Source organism: Haliotis rubra, unplaced genomic scaffold, assembly GCF_003918875.1.
Source record: "Haliotis rubra isolate DU_JTF1 unplaced genomic scaffold, ASM391887v1 Scf282, whole genome shotgun sequence".
NCBI lineage: Eukaryota > Metazoa > Mollusca > Gastropoda > Lepetellida > Haliotidae > Haliotis > Haliotis rubra.
Window position 1 is genome coordinate 80,897 of NW_025766914.1, and position 22,904 is coordinate 103,800.

Below are 22,904 nucleotides of genomic sequence, written 5' to 3' on the forward strand. Positions count from 1 at the left end.
TCCCGTAGGTGGCATGTTACTGTAAGTGGCACATTTCACAAGCTCACCTTGACGGAACATGTGTCCAGTGCCTGTACACATAACACGGTCCAGTCGATGGTGCATATGGAAAGCTCCTGCAGATCCTAAATTTGATAGGCGCAAGTTCATGATACGCATATCTCCAGACACCTTACACAGGTGTGACACGTTTCCTGGATAGGTAATATCGGTGGAAATGTCTCCATATTACTTAACAGAGGAGAAAAGCATTTTTTTATATGACCGATAGTACTGTGAAGCCTCCATCGGTGTATCGAAAGTTTCGTTAACGGAAACATTTACTTGAACACATGATTGACAGTTTTCAATTGTCCATCTCTGTACATTCCCTTCTCGTACAAACTGTGTTACTGGAGAAATATTAATAACCCACAAAGATACCATATACATGTAGCCCATGATGGATAAAATATGTAAAAACCCACAAGGTTAAACCCTTTATGCCACCCACGAGGAGAAAACCCAAACCTAAATGATCCAATGGAAGGGATCGCAAGAATGCTCCAACACAGATACCACCTTTGGTGCTCCCGTAGATGGCACGTTACTGTAAGTGGCACATTTAACAAACTCATGTAGACGGAACATGTGTCCAGTGCCTGTACACATAACACGGTCCAGTCGATGGCACATATGGAAAGCTCCTGCAAATGCTAAACGTGATAGGCGCAAGTTGATGGTACACATGTTTCCAGATGCATAACATGAGTAACACGTTTCCTGGATAGGTGATATCGGTGGAAATGTCTCCAGGTAATTAATAGAGGAGAAAACATTTCTGTATATGACCTATAGTACTGTAAAGCCTCCATCCATTTATCGAATATTTCGTAAACGGAGACATTTACTTGTGTACCTGTTAGACAGTTTTCAATTGTCCATTTCTGCACATTCCCTTCTCGTACAAATTATGTTACTGGACAAATGTTAATAACCCACAAAGATATCATATACATGTAGCCCATGATGAAGATCAAATGTAAAATCCCACAAGATATAACGTTATGCCACGCACGAGGATAAAACCGAAAACTTGATAACCAGTGGAAGGGATCATAAGAGTGATCCAACCCAGAAACCACCTGGTGCGATGGAGTTACAGCTGATATTTCCACTGTTATGATTCACCATTAATTCAGTTGGTTGTAGGTGTGTTAACTGAACAGACAGTTTACGTAGAGTAATAACAAGAGCATATATCAGCGCATGTGGCTGTGAGAGCCAGTTCAGTCAAATAGGCATGTTTATTATATCGAATGATTGGTTAAATTATTCATGGACTTGGTCGACTGATGAGGCCCAACAGGTTGTCTGGTATCGATTTTCTACAGAGAGGACATCTCCCCTACTATGTCCTCTTGCCACCTGCGCTACTATTCTCGAAACGTTCGTAGACCTAAGAATTCTTAACTTTGATCGTAGCCAATGTGTTAAGAATGGGCTTAAGAAGTTCGTAGGGCTACGAACGTTTCGAGAATAGCATTGTTTCGAGAATAGCATTGTTAGATACCTTGTGTTGTAAAACCGTTAGGTCCACTTCAAACCTACACCTTGCATTGCATGAGAGGTTCGTAGAGTAGATTGTGGCGGCATTTGGCAACATTGACTGCTGTCAAAGGTATACATGTAAGGTCATTAATTTTCCAATATGTGTACGAATTGGAAAATAATAGGCGCTGTGAATTGACATGGAACAGCAAAGTATTGATTTTCTACTGGAACTAACCCGTCAAAGCTAAACAACACTTTATTGATCGCTTAATACCTTTAGAACAGCTGTCGCTTGCCGTTGTGGAACAATAGGCCGCTGATTTTGCACATGACCTGAGAGTCTCCCTCCCTCATCAACGGAAAGTCTATATATATATATATATATATATATATATATATATATATATATATATATATATATATATATATATATATATATATATATACATATATATATTGCTGTGGACATATAATACACGTGGGGTACAACAGCTAACTAAGTTTACAGTATTAAGTCGTAGAAACCATAACACCACGAATAACAAGCACCTGTAGCTGGTGCATTTGACAAGCTCCTGTACATAGTACGAGAAACAAGCACCTGTAGATTGTGCATTTGACAAGCTCCTGTACATAGTACGAGATACAAGCACCTCTAGATGGCAGTCATGACAAACACCGTTGGCTAGTAGCTTAACACGCATTTGTAGATGGTACATCTAACAAGCTTAAGTACATTGTACGAGAGACAAGCCCGTGAAGATGGTACACGTGGCAAGCTACTGTACATGTTACACATGACAAACTGCTATAGGCAGTACATGTGACAAGCTATTGCAGATGTTACACGTAATACACTGATGTGGATAGTATGGGCTTCTGCAGATGGAACATATTACATTACATTGTGTACCTGGCATTTAGTCCACTATAATTAGCACATGGGACCAAAAAACATTATTTGGAAAATGTGACAAATGCATGGATATGGTGCCTGCTGTAGATGACACATGTGGCAGGCTTCTGAAGATTATAAATGTGACAAGCACGTGCCAATGGTACACATACGCTACTGTACATGATACAGGTGGCAGTCCTCTGTAGATTATAGATGTGACAATCACATTTGGATGATAACATGTCACGCTACTGTACGTGATACAGCTGGCAGGCCTCTGTAGATTATAGATGTGACAAACCCATTTGGATGATACACATGGCACGCTACTGTAGATAATACAGGTGGCGAGCATCTGTAGATTATAGATGTGACAAACCCATTTGGATGATACACATGGCACGCTACTGTAGATAATACAGGTGGCAGGCCTCTGTGGATTATAGATGTGACAATCGTATGTTGATAATACACATGGCACGCTACTGTATATGGTACAGCTGGCAGGCCTCTGTAGATTATAGATGTGACAAGCCCATTTGGATGATACACGTGGCACACTACTGTAGATGATACAAATGTCCGTACATGACAATTTGCTGTAAGTGGTACACGTAACAAGCTCACGTAGACGGATACATATATAACAAAGTCCGGTCGATGGTACACATGACAAGCTACTGTGATCCCCCTAGATGGTACACTTGACATGATCGTGTTGATAATGCACATAAGCAGCACATGTATACAGATCGCACCAAGGGTCTTCACAAAGGGGACAAGATCTTTGTCAAGGTATGTGAGGAACATGATGTTTCGGATTATATCACCTGATGAAGGAGTGGGAATATTCTCCGAAACGTCATCTTTCTCTGATCACAGAGGTTGGCAAGCATAAAATGCCCCCGTTTATATCTATCACTTCCAAATGATACTGAGTTTAAAAGTATAGATGTGTTTCGCCCTACAAGGACCCGTAGACAGATGCAAGTCGAAAGGAAATGTAGACTGCTGCACGCGACGAGGACCTTACAAAAATGTAACACATATCACACTTCCTTGTGAGCGAATGTTTGACGCGGGCAATACCAAAGCGTCATCATCTTGTTCAGTCATTCCTATAGTTACAAACCCACGCCCACAGTTACAAACACAACCAATTCTTTCAGCTAAAGGGGTAGAAGCGAAGTTTATTCAATAAGTTAGTAAGGAACCTTGTATCATTTGTTTTGATTCATTACCCTGAAAAGGAGTAATTCCGGTTTCATCCTCTGTGCAAAATATAAATGACGGAACCAGGAAATGTAATCATTTAGTTATAAAGTTATATAATTTGGAACATCCTCAAGGACGCTAACTCTATCCAAGCTAATCTACTGCTAATCCTTTTGGGACAAATCGTGGAACATGTAGAGTGCTTTGCTGGCACGTGATACAATTTATGTCGACATGACATGGGCTATTGATATTACATTCTATGATATTTTGACATTTCGACATGACATAGATTATTGCTATTCCATTCTTTTGAAATGTCGAACGAAGATTCTTTGACACTTAGCCATAACATCAACACACAGCAAATACACATCCTCAAAGCCCTGTCGACTCAGCAGCAGCAGCAGTAAGGCAACAAAGGAATGATTCTTTAAAGATTTGAAGTAAATGAATAATGCCGATGAATAAATAATGTTAATGTATATGACGAAATAAGTTATGTTGATTCGGAAGTGTTACAAGGTGACTTTTATACATAAAAAAAGTATAATATTTAGATTATGATAAGTTCCAAACACAGGTACACAATGTCTCTTCTCATCAGCGCTGTTGATGCGGGAGGTATGGCTTCCAGTAGAATTGTCCCGACTAAGACACGCCAGGGTCATCGAATCACCGTAGTGGACTAATTGCATCCCAAACAGGAATGTTCAGTAAACGTGGTTTCAGGAACAGCAAAGTGATACGTTCTTGATTGTAGTGGAATACACTTATTTGCACCTTCATTCAGTCCATGGGAATATGATTCAATATTTAATAATTGTTGCAAAGTGTCCCCGAGCTATCCGTGTGACATGTGGGAATTCTATCCTGACATATTACACATTTTTAAACCGGGCAACCTCGCCGACTTGTACACAAGGAAGTACCTTCAGGAGATGCTTCACGCCTTCTTGAACAGTTATTGTCGATCTATAGCCAAGCTTTCGTATTCGCTCGTATGACACTTCGTAGTCTCTCTTGTCCTTGTCTTCCCCGGAGTTGGACTCAGTGATGTTACATGTGGGTACCTGCTCCTGGATGATCTGAGCCACTTCCAGCTTTGTCAGGTTCATGCGCTCATCGCCAACGTTGTATGCCTTTCCTTTCATTACCTTGTAGTTCTCCAGTGCAAACACAAACGCCCGGGCGGCATCTTTGACGTGAAGAAATGTCCTTCGGAAATGGGATTCATAGAGATCAAAATGCTTTATTGTTAGTGCCTTGTATGTAAGATCATTTATAAGGAGGTCCAGTCGGAGTCGAGGTGATATTCCGAAGACGGTTGCCAGCCTCAGAGCCACACCCCCGGCTTTAAGAGTCACTTCCTCTCCACCGGCCTTAGAACTGCCATATTTAGACAGAGGACTGATTTTGGAGTCTTCGGTACAGAGACCATCGACTGCACCGTAGCAAGAGCCTGTGCTAGCATAGACAAGTGCTTGTCCAGGTGACATGAGATCCACTACGTTCTGTGTACCACCAATGTTCACTTGATCCGCAATCTCAGGATCCTTGTCGCATGCAGGGTAACCAACAATAGCCGCTAGATGTATGACTGCTGTTTTATCTTTGATCACCTCCCTGAGTTGATCTTTATTCATGATGTCACCATTCACGATGGTGAGGCGTGGGTGTTCCGCAAAAGGTAGTAATGATGAAATGCCCCATTTGAAACAGTCGAACACGGTCACCTCGTACCCTCCTTCCAGCAGTATGGGTATAATACTTGTACCTACATACCCAGCGCCCCCAGTAATGAGAACACGACCTCGACTGATTGTTGGAGATCCGCTGGAAAAACCATTGACAGAGCCATTTCCATTGCCAGAGTGATGGGTGGTATTGTTCATCTTTGTAGTGCCTTGTTGGTTCGTTCTGTAAAAGAGCAACCGTTCATTAGCAATAAATATATATTTTCTATTACACATTTTTTCTCAAACTGCCATTGCACTAAGACGGCAAAGGCTATGACCAAGGCCTTATCACTGTGTGCGGAGTTAAAAACGACTAAACTGAAAAGCCAAACAACCTGTGATGATGTATAAAGACACGGAACTGTCCCATGACAGGCATATACAAAATCCCGATTGGTTGCTACAAGACAAATCACATACTACATTTACGTGAAGAGATTAAACCTCAATGGCCATGTCATGTACTGATCGCGACAACACTACATGACGCCTACAGTCAAAGGAGAGTGCTACAAAAACACTTTAAGCAGACACTACTAGGTCAATAAGCAGACACTACTAGGTCAATAAGCAGACACTGCTGGGCCAATAAGCAGACATTACTAGGTCAAGAGCAGACACTACTGGGTCATATAAGCAGACACTACTGGGCCAATAAGCAGACACTACTGGGTCAATAAACAGACACTACTGGGTCAATAAGCAGACACTACTGGGTCAGTAGCAGACACTACTAGGTCAATAAACAGACACTACTGGGTCATATAAGCAGACACTACTGGGACAATAAGCAGACACTACTAGGTCAATAAACAGACACTACTTGGTCATATAAGCAGACACTACTGGGTCAGTAGCAGACACTACTAGGTCAATAAACAGACACTACTAAACCAATAAGCATACACTACAAGGTCAATAAACATACACTACTAGGTCAATAAGCAGACACTACTAGGTCAATAAACATACACTACTAGGCCAAAAATTGACACTACTAAGTCAATAAGCAGACACAACTAGGAATATAGCAGACACGACTAGGTCAATAAGCAGACACAACTAGGAATATAGTAGACACTACTAGGCCAAAAAGCCACAACTAGGAATATAGCAGACACAACTAGGAATATAGCAGACACGACTAGGTCAATAAGCAGGCACTACTAGGTCAATAAACAGACACTACTAGGTCAATAAGACACTACTAAGACACACACTAGGTCAATAGCATACACTAGGTCACTAGGTCAATAAGCAGACACTACTAATAGCTGACACTACAATCAAGCAGACACAACTAGGAATATAGCAGACACGACTAGGTCAATAAGCAGGCACTACTAGGTCAAAAAGCAGACACTACTAGGTCAATAAGCAGACACTACTAGGTCAATAAGCAGACACTACTAGGTCAAAAAGCAGACACTACTAAGTCAATAAAGCAGACACTACTAGGAATATAGCAGACACTACTAGCAGACACTACTAGCAGTCACTACTAGGCCAATAAGCAGACACTACTAGGTCAATATAGCAGACACTAGGTCAATAAGCAGACACTACTAGGTCAATAAGCAGACACTACTAGGTCAATAAGCAGACACTACTAGGTCAGGACACTACTATAAGCAACACTACTAGGTCAATAAGCAGACACTACTAGGTCAATAAGCAGACACCACTGGGTCACTACTAGGTCAATAAGCAGACACTACTAGGTCAATAAGCAGACACTACTAAGTCAATAGCAGACTACTACTATAAGACAGACACACTACTAGGTCAATAAGCAGACACTACTAGGTCAATAAAACTAGGAATATAAGCAGACACTACTAGGTCAATAAGCAGACACTACTAGGGTCAATAAGCAGACACTACTAGGTCAATAAGCAGACACTACTAGGTCAATAAGCAGACACAACTAGGTCAGACACTACTACTAGGTCAATAAGCAGACACTACTAGGTCAATAAACAGTCACTACTAGGCCAATAGCAGCAGACACTACTAGGCAATACTAGGGTCAGACACAGACACTACTAGGTCAATAAGCAGACACTACTAGGTCATGATAGCAGACACTACTAGGTCAATAAGCAGGCACTACACTACTAGGGTAAGCAACACTACTGGGTCAGCTGACACTACACTAGGGTCAATAAGCAGACACTACTAGGTCAATATAGCAGACACACTACTGGGTCAAAAAGAAGACACTACTAGGGTCAATAAGCAGACACTACTAGGTCAATAAGCAGACACTACTAGGTCAATAAGCAGACACTACTAGGTCAAAAAGCAGATCTACTACAATATCAGACACTACTAGGTCAATAAGCAGGCACTACTAGGTCAATAAGCAGACACTACTAAGTCAATAAAAACACTACTAGGTCAATAGCAGACACTACTAGGTCACAGCAGATACACTACTAGGTCAAAAAGCAGACACTACTTCTAAGTCAATAAGACACTACTAAGGTCAGATAGACACTACTAGGTCAATAAATAGACACTGCTAGGCCAATACCCAGACACTACTAGGGCCTGAAGCAGAGCAACTAGTGTGCAATAGCAGACACTGCTAGGTCAATACGTTCTACTAGGGTTAATGACATACTGCAACAATAAACAAACACTACAACACAACGCAGACAGTCAAGATGCAGACACTAGATAGGTCAATAAAGCAGACACTACTAACAATATAATAAGTGGTGCTTTAGGTCAAAGATTAATACATATCAATAGTTTCACACTGAAGGTCAATACAGACAACACATACTAGGATATATAGGTGTTCGTTTGTGTAGGCTCTAGACGGATAGTGATGCACTACTAGGTCCATGGAGTTGCAGACACAACTAGCCCTCAGCCAAATACAGGCACTACTTCACAACTAGGTGATCGCTTTCAACAAGCAGACCTGACTCGGCCGGTTGAGACACTACTAGGCTTCAAAAAGCAGACACGATATCTGGTTTACTAGGAAAATATCAAGATGACTACTATACCTAGTTGGGTTATCCTCTCAGAGCAGTATTAAACAGACGCATGAAGACGCACGGTGACACATATGCACGCAAACACACGCATACATGTACATGTCGTCCCACTTACACTACTACTCACACAGATACAAGTATCCAAAGCACGCACACACGTACATACAAACGCACGCGTGCACACAGGTGGGTACTGCTATGTACATACACACACACATACACACACACATACATACAAAGATTAATGCATATCGATACATACATTACACACACACACACACACACACACACACACACACACACATACATACATACATACATACATACATACATACATACATACATACATACATACATACATACATACATACATACATACATACATACATACATACATACATACATACATACTTCATGATAATGCCGTTTATATTTGAAATATGGCATCAGCAGATAGTGTGACCATACAGAGGTAAACAAACTAGTGACTTCATTACAATTATTAAATGAAAATGTCACGGGGTTTTGATTTAATAAATATTTCACAGTAAATTGTTGCCATAGAAACAATATGTGTATAAATTGTTACGTCTCGATTTCGAAACTGGAACAATTCGGACCCTGACATTTGTACGCAAAGGAATCCAGCACGAAACAAACAAGAGAGAAATGATATATGATTAACAATAGTCACTAATATTAACTACGTTCACAAATCAATACAAATTGCTTCAAGCTTAGCATAAATGGCACATTAGAGTGGCACTGAACAACATTCATAGACATTACGAGGGCATGTATAATAAAACAGCAAAGGTAAAATCAATAAAATCTGTGATAAAAATAATGGCTGGAGCCAGCAGTGGCCAAACGTCGGAAACAGGCCTAAACTATCCAGAATGAAAACAATGATCTTCAAAACAATTGGTCATCGCAATTGACCTTCACACATGCCCGTCGAAACAATACCCCCAAAATAGACACAATCACAAATAAGTATGAATGAGTTCCTTTGTCACTCTTGAAATCTGTGCTGTTAGTCTAAAAAATATCACATTCCATCGTTGAATTCCTTGTAATTTCTAAACGAAAGCAGATAGTATGTCAATGTGCCTATTAAGCGGTATTTTCAGACTCGAACTTTCCAGAAGACCAAGCATTTTAACAACAACTGGGAATAATGAAATAACGGAGGTTTTATTGCCAACAAACCTGGTAAAAATGACAACGTGCCCAAAACTGTCTGATTAATAATTACATCTTAAGGTTACAATAAAGTCACTGTTTTGGGAATAACACGACCTGACGATAAGGTTATAATAGAGTCGCCGTTTGGAGAATTGCACGACCCTACGATAAGGTTATAATAGAGTCACTGTTTGGAGAATTGCACGACCCTACGATAAGGTTATAATAGAGTCACTGTTTAGGGAATTGCACGACCCTACGAAAAGGTTATAATAGAGTCACTGTTTAGGGAATTGCACGACCCTACGATAAGGTTATAATAGAGTCACTGTTTAGGGAATTGCACGACCTGACGGTAAGGTTACAATAGAGTCACTGTTTAGGGAATTGCACGACCCTACGATAAGGTTACAATAGAGTCACTGTTTAGGGAATTGCACGACCCTACGATAAGGTTATAATAGAGTCACTGTTTAGGGAATTGCACGACCCTACGATCAGGTTATAATAGAGTCACTGTTTAGGGAATTGCACGACCCTACGATAAGGTTACAATAGAGTCATTGTTTAGGGAATTGCAGGACCCTACGATAAGGTTATAATAGAGTCACTGTTTAGGGAATTGCACGACCCTACGATCAGGTTACAATAGAGTCACTGTTTAGGGAATTGTACGACCCTACGATAAGGTTACAATAGAGTCACTGTTTAGGGAATTGCACGACCCTACGATAAGGTTATAATAGAGTCACTGTTTGGGGAATTGTACGACCCTACGATAAGGTTATAATAGAGTCACTGTTTAGGGAATTGCACGACCCTACGATAAGGTTATAATAGAGTCACTGTTTAGGGAATTGCACGACCCTACGATAAGGTTACAATAGAGTCACTGTTTAGGGAATTGCACGACCCTACGATAAGGTTACAATAGAGTCACTGTTTAGGGAATTGCACGACCCTACGATAAGGTTACAATAGAGTCACTGTTTAGGGAATTGCACGACCCTACGATAAGGTTACAATAGAGTCACTGTTTAGGGAATTATACGACCCTACGATAAGGTTACAATATAGTCACTGTTTAGGGAATTGCACGACCCTACGATAAGGTTACAATAGAGTCACTGTTTAGGGAATTGCACGACCCTACGATAAGGTTACAATAGAGTCACTGTTTGGGGAATTGCACGACCCTAAGGTAAGGTTATAACAGAGTCACTGTTTGGGGAACTGCACGACCCTACGAGGACAGAATGTCAACAGGCAATCAATGTTCAGTTTGCTTTATAACATTTTTTCCCTTGTTTAAGATAATCCTTTTGGAAAGATATGGTCAGAAAAGAATCTTCGTTTCGAAAGCCACGATCGGTTTATCATCAATTTGTTATGAATAAGAACTGTAACTGCCCCGAAAGCGTCAGTTATATACATATTTATATATTTGAAATAATAGTTTGTCATATTTCATGTTTGTCTTGTAAATATCATGATCTCACGGGACAACATGTCGCATTTGGTATTTCGTACTGTTTCGATTTGTGTGAAAATACATATGACAAAGAGCTGCAAACAAAATATGTTCACGAAAACAAAGGAAGAAATCATTGTATTGGAATTATTGTATGTATTGGAAACTCAAAATGTTCCGATGTACGCAGTGGGCACACGACGACATGCATTGCTGAAGGCCAAATCTGCACTAGATCTTACACTAGGGCCCCTTGAGGTTGCCGTCGGTACTTACAATCCAAAACAAGTATACTGAAGGGTGATCTATCAGGCTTATGCCGACACTCAGAGGCCGAATTTGTCATTGTGTGTGTGTGGGGGGGGGGGGAGAGGGGGGGCTATCTCCCCAAATTCCTACGTCCCAGTCCCATTACAACTACGCCACAGTTCCTTAACAAGTAGTCAAAACAACAACAGGAGAAAGTGAGTATAGGAGGAGGTGGAGAATCGCCTGTGTCTCCTGAAGGACGAACTCAATCGTGACCTGAAATCCCCAGTGCAGTTCTTAGACGCTGTTGGTCATCTTCTCAAGCTTGAATAAACACGTTGATTAACACTTGCATGATGATTGAATGCATGAAATGAACATGACCAGTCTTGTCAGAAAATATATGTCAAGATGTTCACACATGATGATGTTTAATTGTGACCAAAGTATTTATGTGTTTCATGCATAAAATAACATTTGATACAATTCATAGTCCTGCATTTGCCAGAAAATATCTATCAAAATATTTCTACGATTCATAGACCCGTATTTGTTAGAACTTTTATTTGTTAAAAATATTATTATGCCAATTAAGTCTTTCTCTCGGTCTCTCAGTTGTCTCTGTGTTTGGGCTGTCCTGCTATACTTAAATAGGTAACAGACTAGGGACTAGCAGTGCGGTGGACCGCGAACTTGGTTTTGATAACCTGTAGCGGAGATGGGACAAAGATGGCACGAAGGGGTTATGGGAGGTTGCCCTTCCATGCGATGGACAGCAATAATAAGTTTAACGCGTGAGGACCATGTGGGGAAACGAACCCTGGCTTTCGGTGTAACCAAAGAACGCATTAGCCACATATACCCCCACAAATTTGCCTTAACTATATTTCTTAGCCATAGAACAGAAACATACAACACAAACTGCACTACAACTATATTTCTTAACCGTAGAACAGAACCATATAACTCCAACTGCACTACAACTATATCTCTAAGCGAGTCAAGAGCAATCAAGAATATGCTTGAAGGTTTGGAATATACTCAATAAATTTGATCTTACATGCGTATACACAAAAATGTCGAATCACAGCTTGCGTACCGGTGCACAGATAAAATAACTGAGGTATATTCAGAGCTTCTATTTCAACACATGAACTGTTCAACTTGCAGTCTTTCTTATCGTTTCTCATATTAGAGATCCAATATAAATAACATTGAAACTTTATTATATTTTTACAATTAATGGAAAATGACAAAATACCCAATTGAGTTTGAGTGAGGTTGATACAATTTATGTGGTTACTCAAAGGAAAATTAGGATACCCAATTGAGATGAACACAAGCGAGTACATAACTCAATGACCCCAAAAGTTATCTGTAGCTCTGTTCGTGTACATACATGCAGCAGACTATGTTGGCCTGGGTGGGGGGTACATAAAGCCTTAAAGGTACAGCTGAATGAACCGTTTCATTTCTTCAGTGCATTGTCGTTTTATGTGAATTGATTTATGTGGTATTGGTGTCTTCTTGGCCAATGTTCGCCGGTCGCTCTGGACTTTTCACCTTTATTTCGTGTATTTGTAATCTGTACAGAGGTTGACAAATGCTCTTTTTCCACTATTCGACAACCCATATTTCGGGATGGTCAACTGATCAAATGCAAATAGTCTATAACAGCGAGACCTATTACACCACCATGTATCTTCTGACAGGTTGTATTTAACCAGTGAGATGTATGGGAAATGTATAGATATATAGGTGTCCATTTCGCTAATACGCTATCTTGGCATCTAGGTAAATATTGCTGTTTTACATGGGAATTGATATTGTCAGGCATTTAAAGAAATTGGACAATGTAAATTTCAAATTCATGTAAAAAAACATATTTCAAAATGTTTGATACAACAATTAAACCTAGTGTAACACCTCTGGTACTCTTCAAACAACAGACCCGTGAAAATCCGGGTTAGAATTGATCTTCAGCAACACATGCTTGTCGTGAGAGGCGACTAACGGGATCGGGTGGTCAGGCTCGCTGACTTGGTTGACACATGTCATCGTATCCCATTTGCGTAGATCGATGATCATGCTTTTGATCACTGGATTGCCTGGTCCAGACTCAAACAATACGAGTAGTAGTGACGAACAGAGAACGGGTGCTCTTACTAACATGTTGGCTACGAACTAACTGATAAAACCACCCTCGAACTCAATAAGAACTTCATTTTCTCATTATGGCTATATGCCATGGTCTTAAAATCAATGTAACTAATCCCAAATTATGGTGATTATATTTCAATAATAAGTTGCGCATTTACATCAATATTTTATTTAACAATCAGCGAAACATTCATATATTTTTTAAGATAAAGTAAACGACTCGCTATCCACGTAGCTGACTGTGACATATCAGTAACTCTGCATTATGCAACTCAGTCAAGCTGCCTCTGCTAGGGTTATGCCCCAGGCCGTAACATGCTGTACATGGCTGGGCGCAACGTCATTGTAAGTAGCTTATGTCAGTTGCGTAGTGATATACATGTAAATGATTTTAAGTGGTCAGTGTTAGATTATAGCTACAATATTAGTTAACTCAGAAATCCCACAGAAGGCCTGAGTCCCTATATATACTGAGTCCAGCAGCAGACGTTTCACTCTGCTACGAATAAAGACTCCAAGGGACTCTCTCAGCCTTCTCTCTGTTTTAAGGTTAGATTGTATTATTGTACTAGTTAAATTCTTGAAGTTATGTCGTGTCGTATGTGCTCCACTTATGTGAACTACCTTTTCATAGCCTTGACCTCACGTTTATATTGTTCATCATACAACAAGGCAACATGGATGCAAATAGTACACGTTTATATATGTAGATATAAGTACATTAGTGCAGTTGTACACTAACTGTTGATATGCCAAGTGATAGGTAGTCATTAAATTACACAGCATGAGTACGAGTACATTGTGGTAAATACCGCTAGCTATCCCACGTCTATCATTCTTCCAGCCATATGACTTGATCGGTTATAAATTTACACGATATTTTTAAACAATACATTTCAAATCAAAATCTGTAAACAAAGGATAGTATAAGGACTAGATGACCACAGCTAGAGGTCAAAACTAGCATGCAGCCATAAAATATATCATCTTATGTAGCAATACAATTTCAATAAGGACTATAGATGGCCAGCAACTGAAGGTAGATCACCATACCAGGGACCATGGGGACTTACAGTGCCTTTGCTTCCTGCATGGACCCTAGCTGGATTTATACCATCCCCTCAGCCGTTGGCCATTGTACTCCAATTAGCCAAGCATTAGAAGAACACAAATTCTGCGATTAAAACACAGAAGATGACAAACACTTTAAATGAAATGGGACTTACATACCCTCCCAGGAGGGTAATCGTTTTACGTTACTTCGCCCCCCTTTGAAGGTACGGACACTGACAATCAAAGTTATTTGCTCATTCGACCAAATTTAAAATCAACTTATTAATTACATAACATAATCAGAATTTATCAAATAAATCAATTTCTTTTTAAAATCCAATTAATGAATGACAACTAGTATTAGTAAAAAGATCCTTCATATATGGTGATTGGAAATATTGATCCTTTGAATTGGACAAAATCAATACAGTCAAGCAGGACACGAGCATACAAAGCTGATTCAAGCTGGATGAAAAAATGGGACTTTTGGATATGACAGTTACCTGTTGAATGCTGGATGCTTGTTTTAGACCTCCGAATTCATAAAGAATGCATACTTAGTTCGGCATTTACAGCTAACACAAGGTTTTCAAAACTACTAGTATATGTAGCTCGTTTTTTAGGCCTGTTAAAAATGCTTCAGTCATAAAATGTAAGTTTTGAAGTTGATAAAAGTCATGTTTGCTGCTTAAGTTTATATCTAACAAGGGGACCGGAGTAACTTTGTATCATCACCCGTGGCATATGTCAGAGTTTTATAGAAGTTCCATACATTTTCTTCGGGTTTTCCAGCTAACTTAAATCATGTTGGTAAAGTCGCTTTTACCTCGTTTAGAAAGGCCAGTGAATAGCTCGGAGTAATGGTTCTGGGAAGTAGGTGTCCTGGCGCTACCGATAGTTCTTACTGTATTATGTGAGCTAATCCCATCTGATTGTCTGCTAAGTTGTTATATTGTTTTTGATCGTATTCAAATCTGCAGCACATACGATGCCAAACAGGAATCTTAGTTCCTTCTCGACAAGAGGTAATAATGATCGCTTCTGCTTTTTGTACAGTCGGCTGTGTTCTGCAAAGTGTTCATTAATCAGGTTAAGCGTTGAACTTAATCCCATTGCCTCGTCATGGAATTGGCGAGCCGGTGACTTCAAAGAGCCGGCTGTGACCTGTTATCGACCTTTCGTACCTAGTGGGGACACACAGTCAATCACACATCATTCCTGGAGACACCCGGTGACCGGATTAGTGGCAAAACCTTCCATCCATTTACTCAAATCTCTTTGTCAAGATGACTGTAGAACTGCTTCACCGACTCTGGCCAGCTAGCAAACGATGAAAAACATCCACAATTATCTCCCTTGCCTTACCATCGGCTTTGCTCGGTTGTGTTCGCTAATTGCATGATGTAACATGCGATTGATTTCGCGATAACATAATCATCATTGCATTGGTAAAAGTTCAACAATTCCATGGGGGTTAAAACTTAAATTACCTCAAAGTTCACCTGGGTACGTGTGGAGGTTCCAATTCAGTTACCAACAGCCTTAAATATTATGGGCGGATTGAACGCAAGATAAAATCTGACATACCTTGGAGGATGTTCTATAGGAAAATTACTTTTGAGGAAAACGATGTAGACCAAATCTTGACTCAACCACTTTGGTTGAACCATTTCTTTAAATCATCATATATTATTAAAAACTGGTTTAGTCGCGGTATACATAGTATAAAAGATATATGTGATGAAAATGGCTTTCTAAGTTTTGAAAATTTAAAACAGAGATATAAAAATACAGGGAACTTTCTTAGACTATCAACACTTGTTAAACAACATTTCAAATAACTGGAGATATCAGATAAGAAACACAACATTTACATTCGATCAACCTCATATTAATAATATATGCAAATATATTATCTGTAATGCTAAAGGCTCAAGGGTATTCTATGACGAATTAATTAAGAATGATTCTACACCCAAGTCCTTAGAATATTGGAACACTGTCTTTCAACATCAGATTGACTGGAAAGATGTATTTAGCTATTACCGGTATAGGAAATGTACAAATGACTGTAAGCTCTTAGACTTTCAATACAGATTTATAAACAGAATAATTTATACAAAAAAAGAATTATCGAAAATGAAGTTGGTTGATGATGATACATGTACATTTTGTAAAACCGCCTCAGAGGATATATCACATGTCTTCTTTGAATGTCAATTTGTTCGGAACTTTTTGGTTAAAGTTGAAGAATTTCTTAATGATAACCTCCAAACCAATATGACACTATCTAAATTCATCATTATGTTGGGACTGCCTTCAAATAACCAAGTAGTAAATCACATTTTACTACTTGCAAAAAAGATTAATCTATACTTCAAGCCTTAAACAGCAAGATATATCCTTTGCAGAATTTCTCAAGTTACTTAAAGACATATGCTATATCGAAAGGTTTATTGCAAAGAAAAATAATAATATTTTTTTTAATAGGAAATGGCAACACTTAGATATGGTACTCTGACATTTTAATTTAGCACAGATGCAGTTTGACTTCCTCAAACTATTGTGTTCACTAGAGTAACAATGTTTTCAAACTAACTTCTATTTATCTATATATGTACACCCTCATATGTGTGTACAAGTTTGTACTAACTTGATGATGTAACTGCCAACACATGTCACTCTTCTGTCTGTACATGAAACTTGAAAAGGAATATAAAAAAAAGATTTAAAAAAACCAACTCTGGCATACCTGAAACGTTAATTCACCCCAAACACGTTCACCCTAGCACGGTTTCACCCCAGGCTGTTTCATCGGTTCATGGCCAGAAAGGCTAAAATCGTGACGCTTCTCGGTTCAATGAGGGTAGCCTTCCCGGTACTAGCAATGCAATGTTATGGCTGAATGAACACGGCGCGCCTCACTCGAGGGCTCTGACAAATTACAAAGAAGACAGGATTATCAAATATTTACAATTGGAAATTCCCAAACATGACCAAAACCAAGTTCATACAAAAACATTTTAACACTAGGTAACCATGATTTATAACCATTATTTCCCATTACCTCCCAAGTTCGCCGTATACAGCAACTGTAGATGATTTGGCATTGAACATCAGAACATTTCACAATACCCCACACTTCACCATACATCACAGTAGAGGTAACAAAAGAGTCGAATAGTTCACACAAGGTTTTCAATGAAAAGTTGTAACAACTGACATTTTAAAGTAAAGCATTCATAGCTTTAAGACCTTGCCTGCTAGAGTTCTATAAGCTTGAGTATAAAGGAGCCTGTGTAAGAAAGCACTATATTTCCTCCGGTCGAAGCACTATATTTCCTCCGGTCGAAACTTCCCTCTTTTACACACAGACAGACAAAATAGTTTATGTATGTGTCACGTGAACGTACATGTCAAAAACCATAATTTTACTTTTGTCTACATTAACGTTAAGGCTCGAGTCTGTGCAATAATTGGAAAGCGTATTAAGTAATAGCTGTAAACATCCAGGTGATTCGGATATGAGCACCACATCGGGAAATCCGAAATATACATTTTAGCCTTCCCGGGACATCTGAAAAATTCATTTTAGCCTTTCCGGCACGACACCGTTTCATCCGGGTTGTGCCACCCCATTCAGTTTCACCCCGTTTACAGGTTGTGCCACCCTATTCAGTTTCACCCCGTTTACAGGTTGTGCCACCCCATTCAGTTTCACCCGGTTTACAGGTTGTGCCACCCCATTCAGTTTCACCCCGTTTACAGGTCGTGCCACCCCATTCAGTTTCACCCCGTTTACAGGTTGTGCCACCCCATTCAGTTTCACCCCGTTTACAGGTTGTGCCACCCCATTCAGTTTCACCCCGTTTACAGGTTGTGCCACCCCATTCAGTTTCAACCCGTTTACAGGTTGTGCCACCCCCTTCAATTTACCCCGTTTACAGGTTGTTTCACCCCATTCAGTTTCACCGGGTTACAGGTTGTGCCACCCCATTCAGTTTCACCCCGTTTACAGGTTGTGCCACCCCATTCAGTTTCAACCCGTTTACAGGTTGTGCCACCCCATTCAGTTTCACCCCGTTTACAGGTTGTGCCACCCCATTCAGTTTCACCCCGTTTACAGGTTGTGCTACCCCATTCAGTTTCACCCCGTTTACAGGTTGTTTCACCCCACTCAGTTTCACCCCGTTTACAGGTTGTTTCACCCCATTCAGTTTCACCCCGTTTACAGGTTGTTTCACCCCACTCAGTTTCACCCCGTTTACAGGTTGTTTCACCCCATTCAGTTTCACCCCGTTTACAAGTTGTTTCACACCATTCAGTTTCACCCCGTTTACAGGTTGTTTCACCCCAACATATAATTATTATTAGATCAACTATAAAATTATTTCAATATTTTATTCATCTATGTATAGTGTTGAAACAGCATATTCAGATTGTTTGAATAATTGTATCAGTTCATATTGGCTGTACTAACATGCATGAAACATTTTTATCAAACAGTTGTTATGACTAAGTATTATCTGTGCCACATATTCTGTGTTGATGACGATAACAAGTTTCAGGCTTCAGTCCATCTTGACGTGGTCTTATTCTCTTCTTGCAGCTGAGGCAGATCCCCAAACACGGAGTCGCCATGACAGAAATGCAAGTGTAATGTCTAAATCAATGTTGCCTTATCTAAATGTTCATTTAAGTTTTCAAGCGTGATGAGAGGAGATTAGATGAGATATAAGCTTAAGTCCTCTGTGCCATCTCAAGACAGACAAAGTAGCACTTACTTGATTGTTGTAAAAACACTGCTTAATTAGGATTAACAGATATAAGCATTAATACCATTCTCAATGTACGCTCAATTAGTTGGGTGAAACAACTCTTGATTAGGGGTGAAACAGCCCCTAATATGGGATGAACTGACCTAGTTTGGAATTGGGATGAAACAACCAGGGTAGAACAACCCGGTTGAAACTACTTGGGGCGAAACGACCAGGATCTCCTCAAACTGGGCGTGACATATGACATAACTCTGTCATGCGTGGGACCATACCCACCCTATAATGATTGGGCCTTGTCTCTTGGTTCTGGCCTCATTTAGTTTACTAGTAGTTTATATTTTTATATATTGTTTTAAACGAAAATACGTGCGTGTGTGCGCGTGTGCGTGTGAGTGTGTGAAATGTTAGTGTAGCCCTGAACGTGTGATACTGTGGTCTGGTGAAGGCCCGAAGCCGCTGATAACGCCAGCATCCAGCCACCCAGGTCTCACATCATACGCAATGTGGAAATGAATAGCAAGATCGAACGGGCGACAGCGTGGGTTGCCTAAATAACATCTAGACACCGTGGAATTCGAAGTCGCGGTGGCTGAGCTGGTTAGGCGGCTAACTTTGTGTACTGGCGATTATGTGCCTGACCCTGAGGATGTGGGTTCAAAACCTGGATGGGAAAGTGTAATTCCAAATAGAACATGTTAGTCTTGACCACTTTCTAAATGGCATTACATGTATATGTAATCATGGCTTTGCATAATCGTCTCGACACTATTCTCAATACAGTCTGCTTATTGCATCGGCCTGTGTGCGCGAGTGCGTGTGCGTGTGTGTATGAGTGGGTGGGGGCAGAAGCAGACAGACATATGTGTGTGTATAGAGATTGACATGAGGGGGGCGTGGTGGGCGAGCTGTCTAAGGCGTGTGGCTGGTAATCCAGCGAGCTTGAGGCGCCGGGATCATGGGCACCCACCTGTGACCGGGTGTAAAAACCTTGGAGTGAACTTTGTGTGCAGACTCTTTCAGTGTTGTCACAACCCCTAGTGTACAGTACACAGCCCTGTGCACTTAAAAGAATCCACGAATCCGTTGGTATATGACCAGATGGCGGCCACATGAATACGGGCAAACACCTAGTTGCGGGTACAGCAACGTGCAGTAAACTTGGACAAAATACTGTGACTATGTGTTCCAGTCCACCCAGCTGTGAATGGGTACATCGTAATGATGGGAAAGCCACATTAACTGGGTGCGCCTTGTGGTTGCAAGAGTTGTATGTTCCCCAGGGAGTTGAAATTGATAATACGAAGTGCCGTTGAGACTGACATCCTATGATTGAGGGAAAAACAAAGCGCCCGTGAGCAGCCTAGCTGGAACTCGGCGCTATATAAATAGATTATAATAAATATAATAATAATAATTGGTAAAACATATAATAATAAGGACCGTTCATAATTTATGGCGGGGGTGGGGGTGATGATGATTTTAAGGGGGTCACCCATTGTGTTCTGGGGAGCTGGGGGTCAGAAATTTTGTACTTAAAAATATCTTTAAAATCATGCTTAGGAAATTATAGGAAGTGGAGGGGAGGTAATTCATTTTGTACTTGACATGCATGGGGTGTTACATATTTTGTACATAAATTTTAAGGGGTGTCATCATTCACATTGTACATGCTTCTCCATAAAAATCATCATCATCACCCCCCACACACACACCCCCCACCCCCACCCACACACACACACCCCTAGCCATAAATTATGAACGGTCCCTAATCGGCGTGCTCACAAAACATGTGCTCTGAACATGGCCGCCGTACTTATATCACTACTGTTCATAACATCGACGGCACGGCTGTTGACAAGGGTTTGTGTTGATCGGCAACAGCTAGGGTTAAAACGTCACATCAACCCATGTATTCATGCCGGTATTGAGCAATGTCGGGGTCATGGTGACGGATCGTAACAGACAATATTGTCTCAATTTAAGCTCTGTATAGCTGTAGAACTGACTCATATGGTACGTTCAAAGTAAACTACCATGCGTGTATCTCTCCTGCACTTAAATCAACAATAACCAGTTGCTACCGTTAAACACGCTAAAACGTCGCAACTCTATCTCAATTCAAAGTACATGAAAGGGGTAGTGCGGATATTGGGGCCTCGTTAGGGTTCTGGGTGTGTACGGCTACTTGACCCAGCGTCTCCCGAAATCACCATGGTGACTGGATGGTATCAACAACGCTGTCAACACAGCTCTCCCCCGAGAGCTTTGATAGTATGCATGGTCACTTCGACTGATAATGTGCGATTAAAGTGATAACACTGATGGAAGTACGCACTCGTGTACTCCCGAGTATATGAGTCAAGGAGCGTCGCTATGCTAAGTACGCCAGACTAATATCTATTTACATGAACAACGGGTGGTTGGCAACGCTAACACCGGGCTACCATCGAGCACGAACTGCTATCCGTACTTTAACGCAAGCGCTGGACCAATAAACACAATATATTACCCTCCACTAACGAGAAATTCCGTACCTGAAACCTAACGCTCCGTCAAACAGCGTCCCATATATGCGTTGAATACAGCGGCGACATAGCCGGCCTACAGCCGGGACACGGAGCCGTCCTGACACAACATACAGTTTGTGAAATAGGTAATATTACCTTGGCGTATTTTGTTATAATGGATATCATATACAATGAGGAAATGAATATCTTTTACTTACAGATAGGAGCAGGTGAGTCCTTGGTAGAGTACAGATCCCAAATGATTCATATATAGCATGAGCCTTGTATTGATTAGTCTACCCGTCGGACCACCTGAGATCAGTGACGCGTTGTGAGCTGAAGCCTGATTGGTGGAGGCTTGCTGGAAACGCAATGCACACAACCGGCTTTTTACGACGTATGTGTTAAGTGATTTTTGATTGGCTGGAATGCCGATGGATACATGACACAGGTGAGCATTACCATGGTGACGAGGTGTGGCTATCGTCGGAATCAGCGCTTTCAAGCGTGGAGTGTTATCATCACATATTGTAAAAATAAGCAATTAGCGCTAAACAGTCAAGGTGTATTGTTCACGCGGTAGTAAACCATGTTGCTATTGTTTGATAACTGTGAATCAACCAACGACTTTGCGATCGATTACAGGTGCTTTATGTGAGTCGGGGTTTGTTCGGCCGATTAATTGATAAAATTTCTCTTTTGAGCGTTATTAGTACAGTGGATTGTGGTACTTGAACTTAATTTAATGCGGCACACGCAACAATAGCCATGTAATTACTCCTGCATAGAGAAGTCCGCAGCCCATCCCAATCTTCAACACTGCAAATCCCTATGATTCCAAACAAACGGGCGCAGAAAGATTGATTGTTTATTGCTTAACGCTGCAATAGCTAACATTCCATCTATATGACGGCGGTCTGTAAATTACTGACTCTGGACCAGACAATCCAGTGATCAACATCATGATCATCGATCTACACAGCTGGGAAATGGTGACATGTGTCAACCAAGTCAGCGAGCCTGACCACCCGATCCCGTTAGTCGCCTCCTACGACAAGCGGGTGGGGTAGCCTAGTGAGTTTAGTTTTACGACGCTTATAGC

The 22,904-nt window shown here is 40.7% G+C and overlaps 1 protein-coding gene across 2 annotated transcripts; it reads right to left on the bottom strand.

The window, feature by feature from the left end:
• Window positions 1-3,601: 3,601 nt before the first annotated feature.
• LOC124281317 (UDP-glucuronic acid decarboxylase 1-like) lies at window positions 3,602-22,153 on the bottom strand. Of its 2 annotated transcripts, none has more exons than XM_046717342.1 (2): window positions 22,021-22,153; window positions 3,602-5,566 (listed from the first exon to the last, which is right to left on the bottom strand). In XM_046717342.1, the coding sequence occupies exons 1-2, from the start codon at window positions 22,077-22,079 to the stop codon at window positions 4,528-4,530; spliced, it is 1,098 nt and encodes a 365-aa protein (XP_046573298.1). In that variant the 5' UTR covers window positions 22,080-22,153; the 3' UTR covers window positions 3,602-4,527. The 2 variants fall into 2 exon arrangements, with proteins under 2 accessions (XP_046573298.1, XP_046573299.1); XM_046717343.1 differs by lacking the exon at window positions 22,021-22,153 and adding an exon at window positions 21,830-21,943.
• Window positions 22,154-22,904: the final 751 nt, after the last annotated feature.

Bases quoted from the DNA above. Each gene is read 5' to 3' on its own strand.
- LOC124281317 (XM_046717342.1), bottom strand. From the start codon at position 22,079: ATGCTATATATGAATCATTTGGGATCTGTACTCTACCAAGGACTCACC. The intron at 5,567-22,020 runs GTAAGTAAAAGA...GCTCTTTTACAG, and splicing joins GGACTCACCTGCTCCTATCT to AACGAACCAACAAGGCACTA.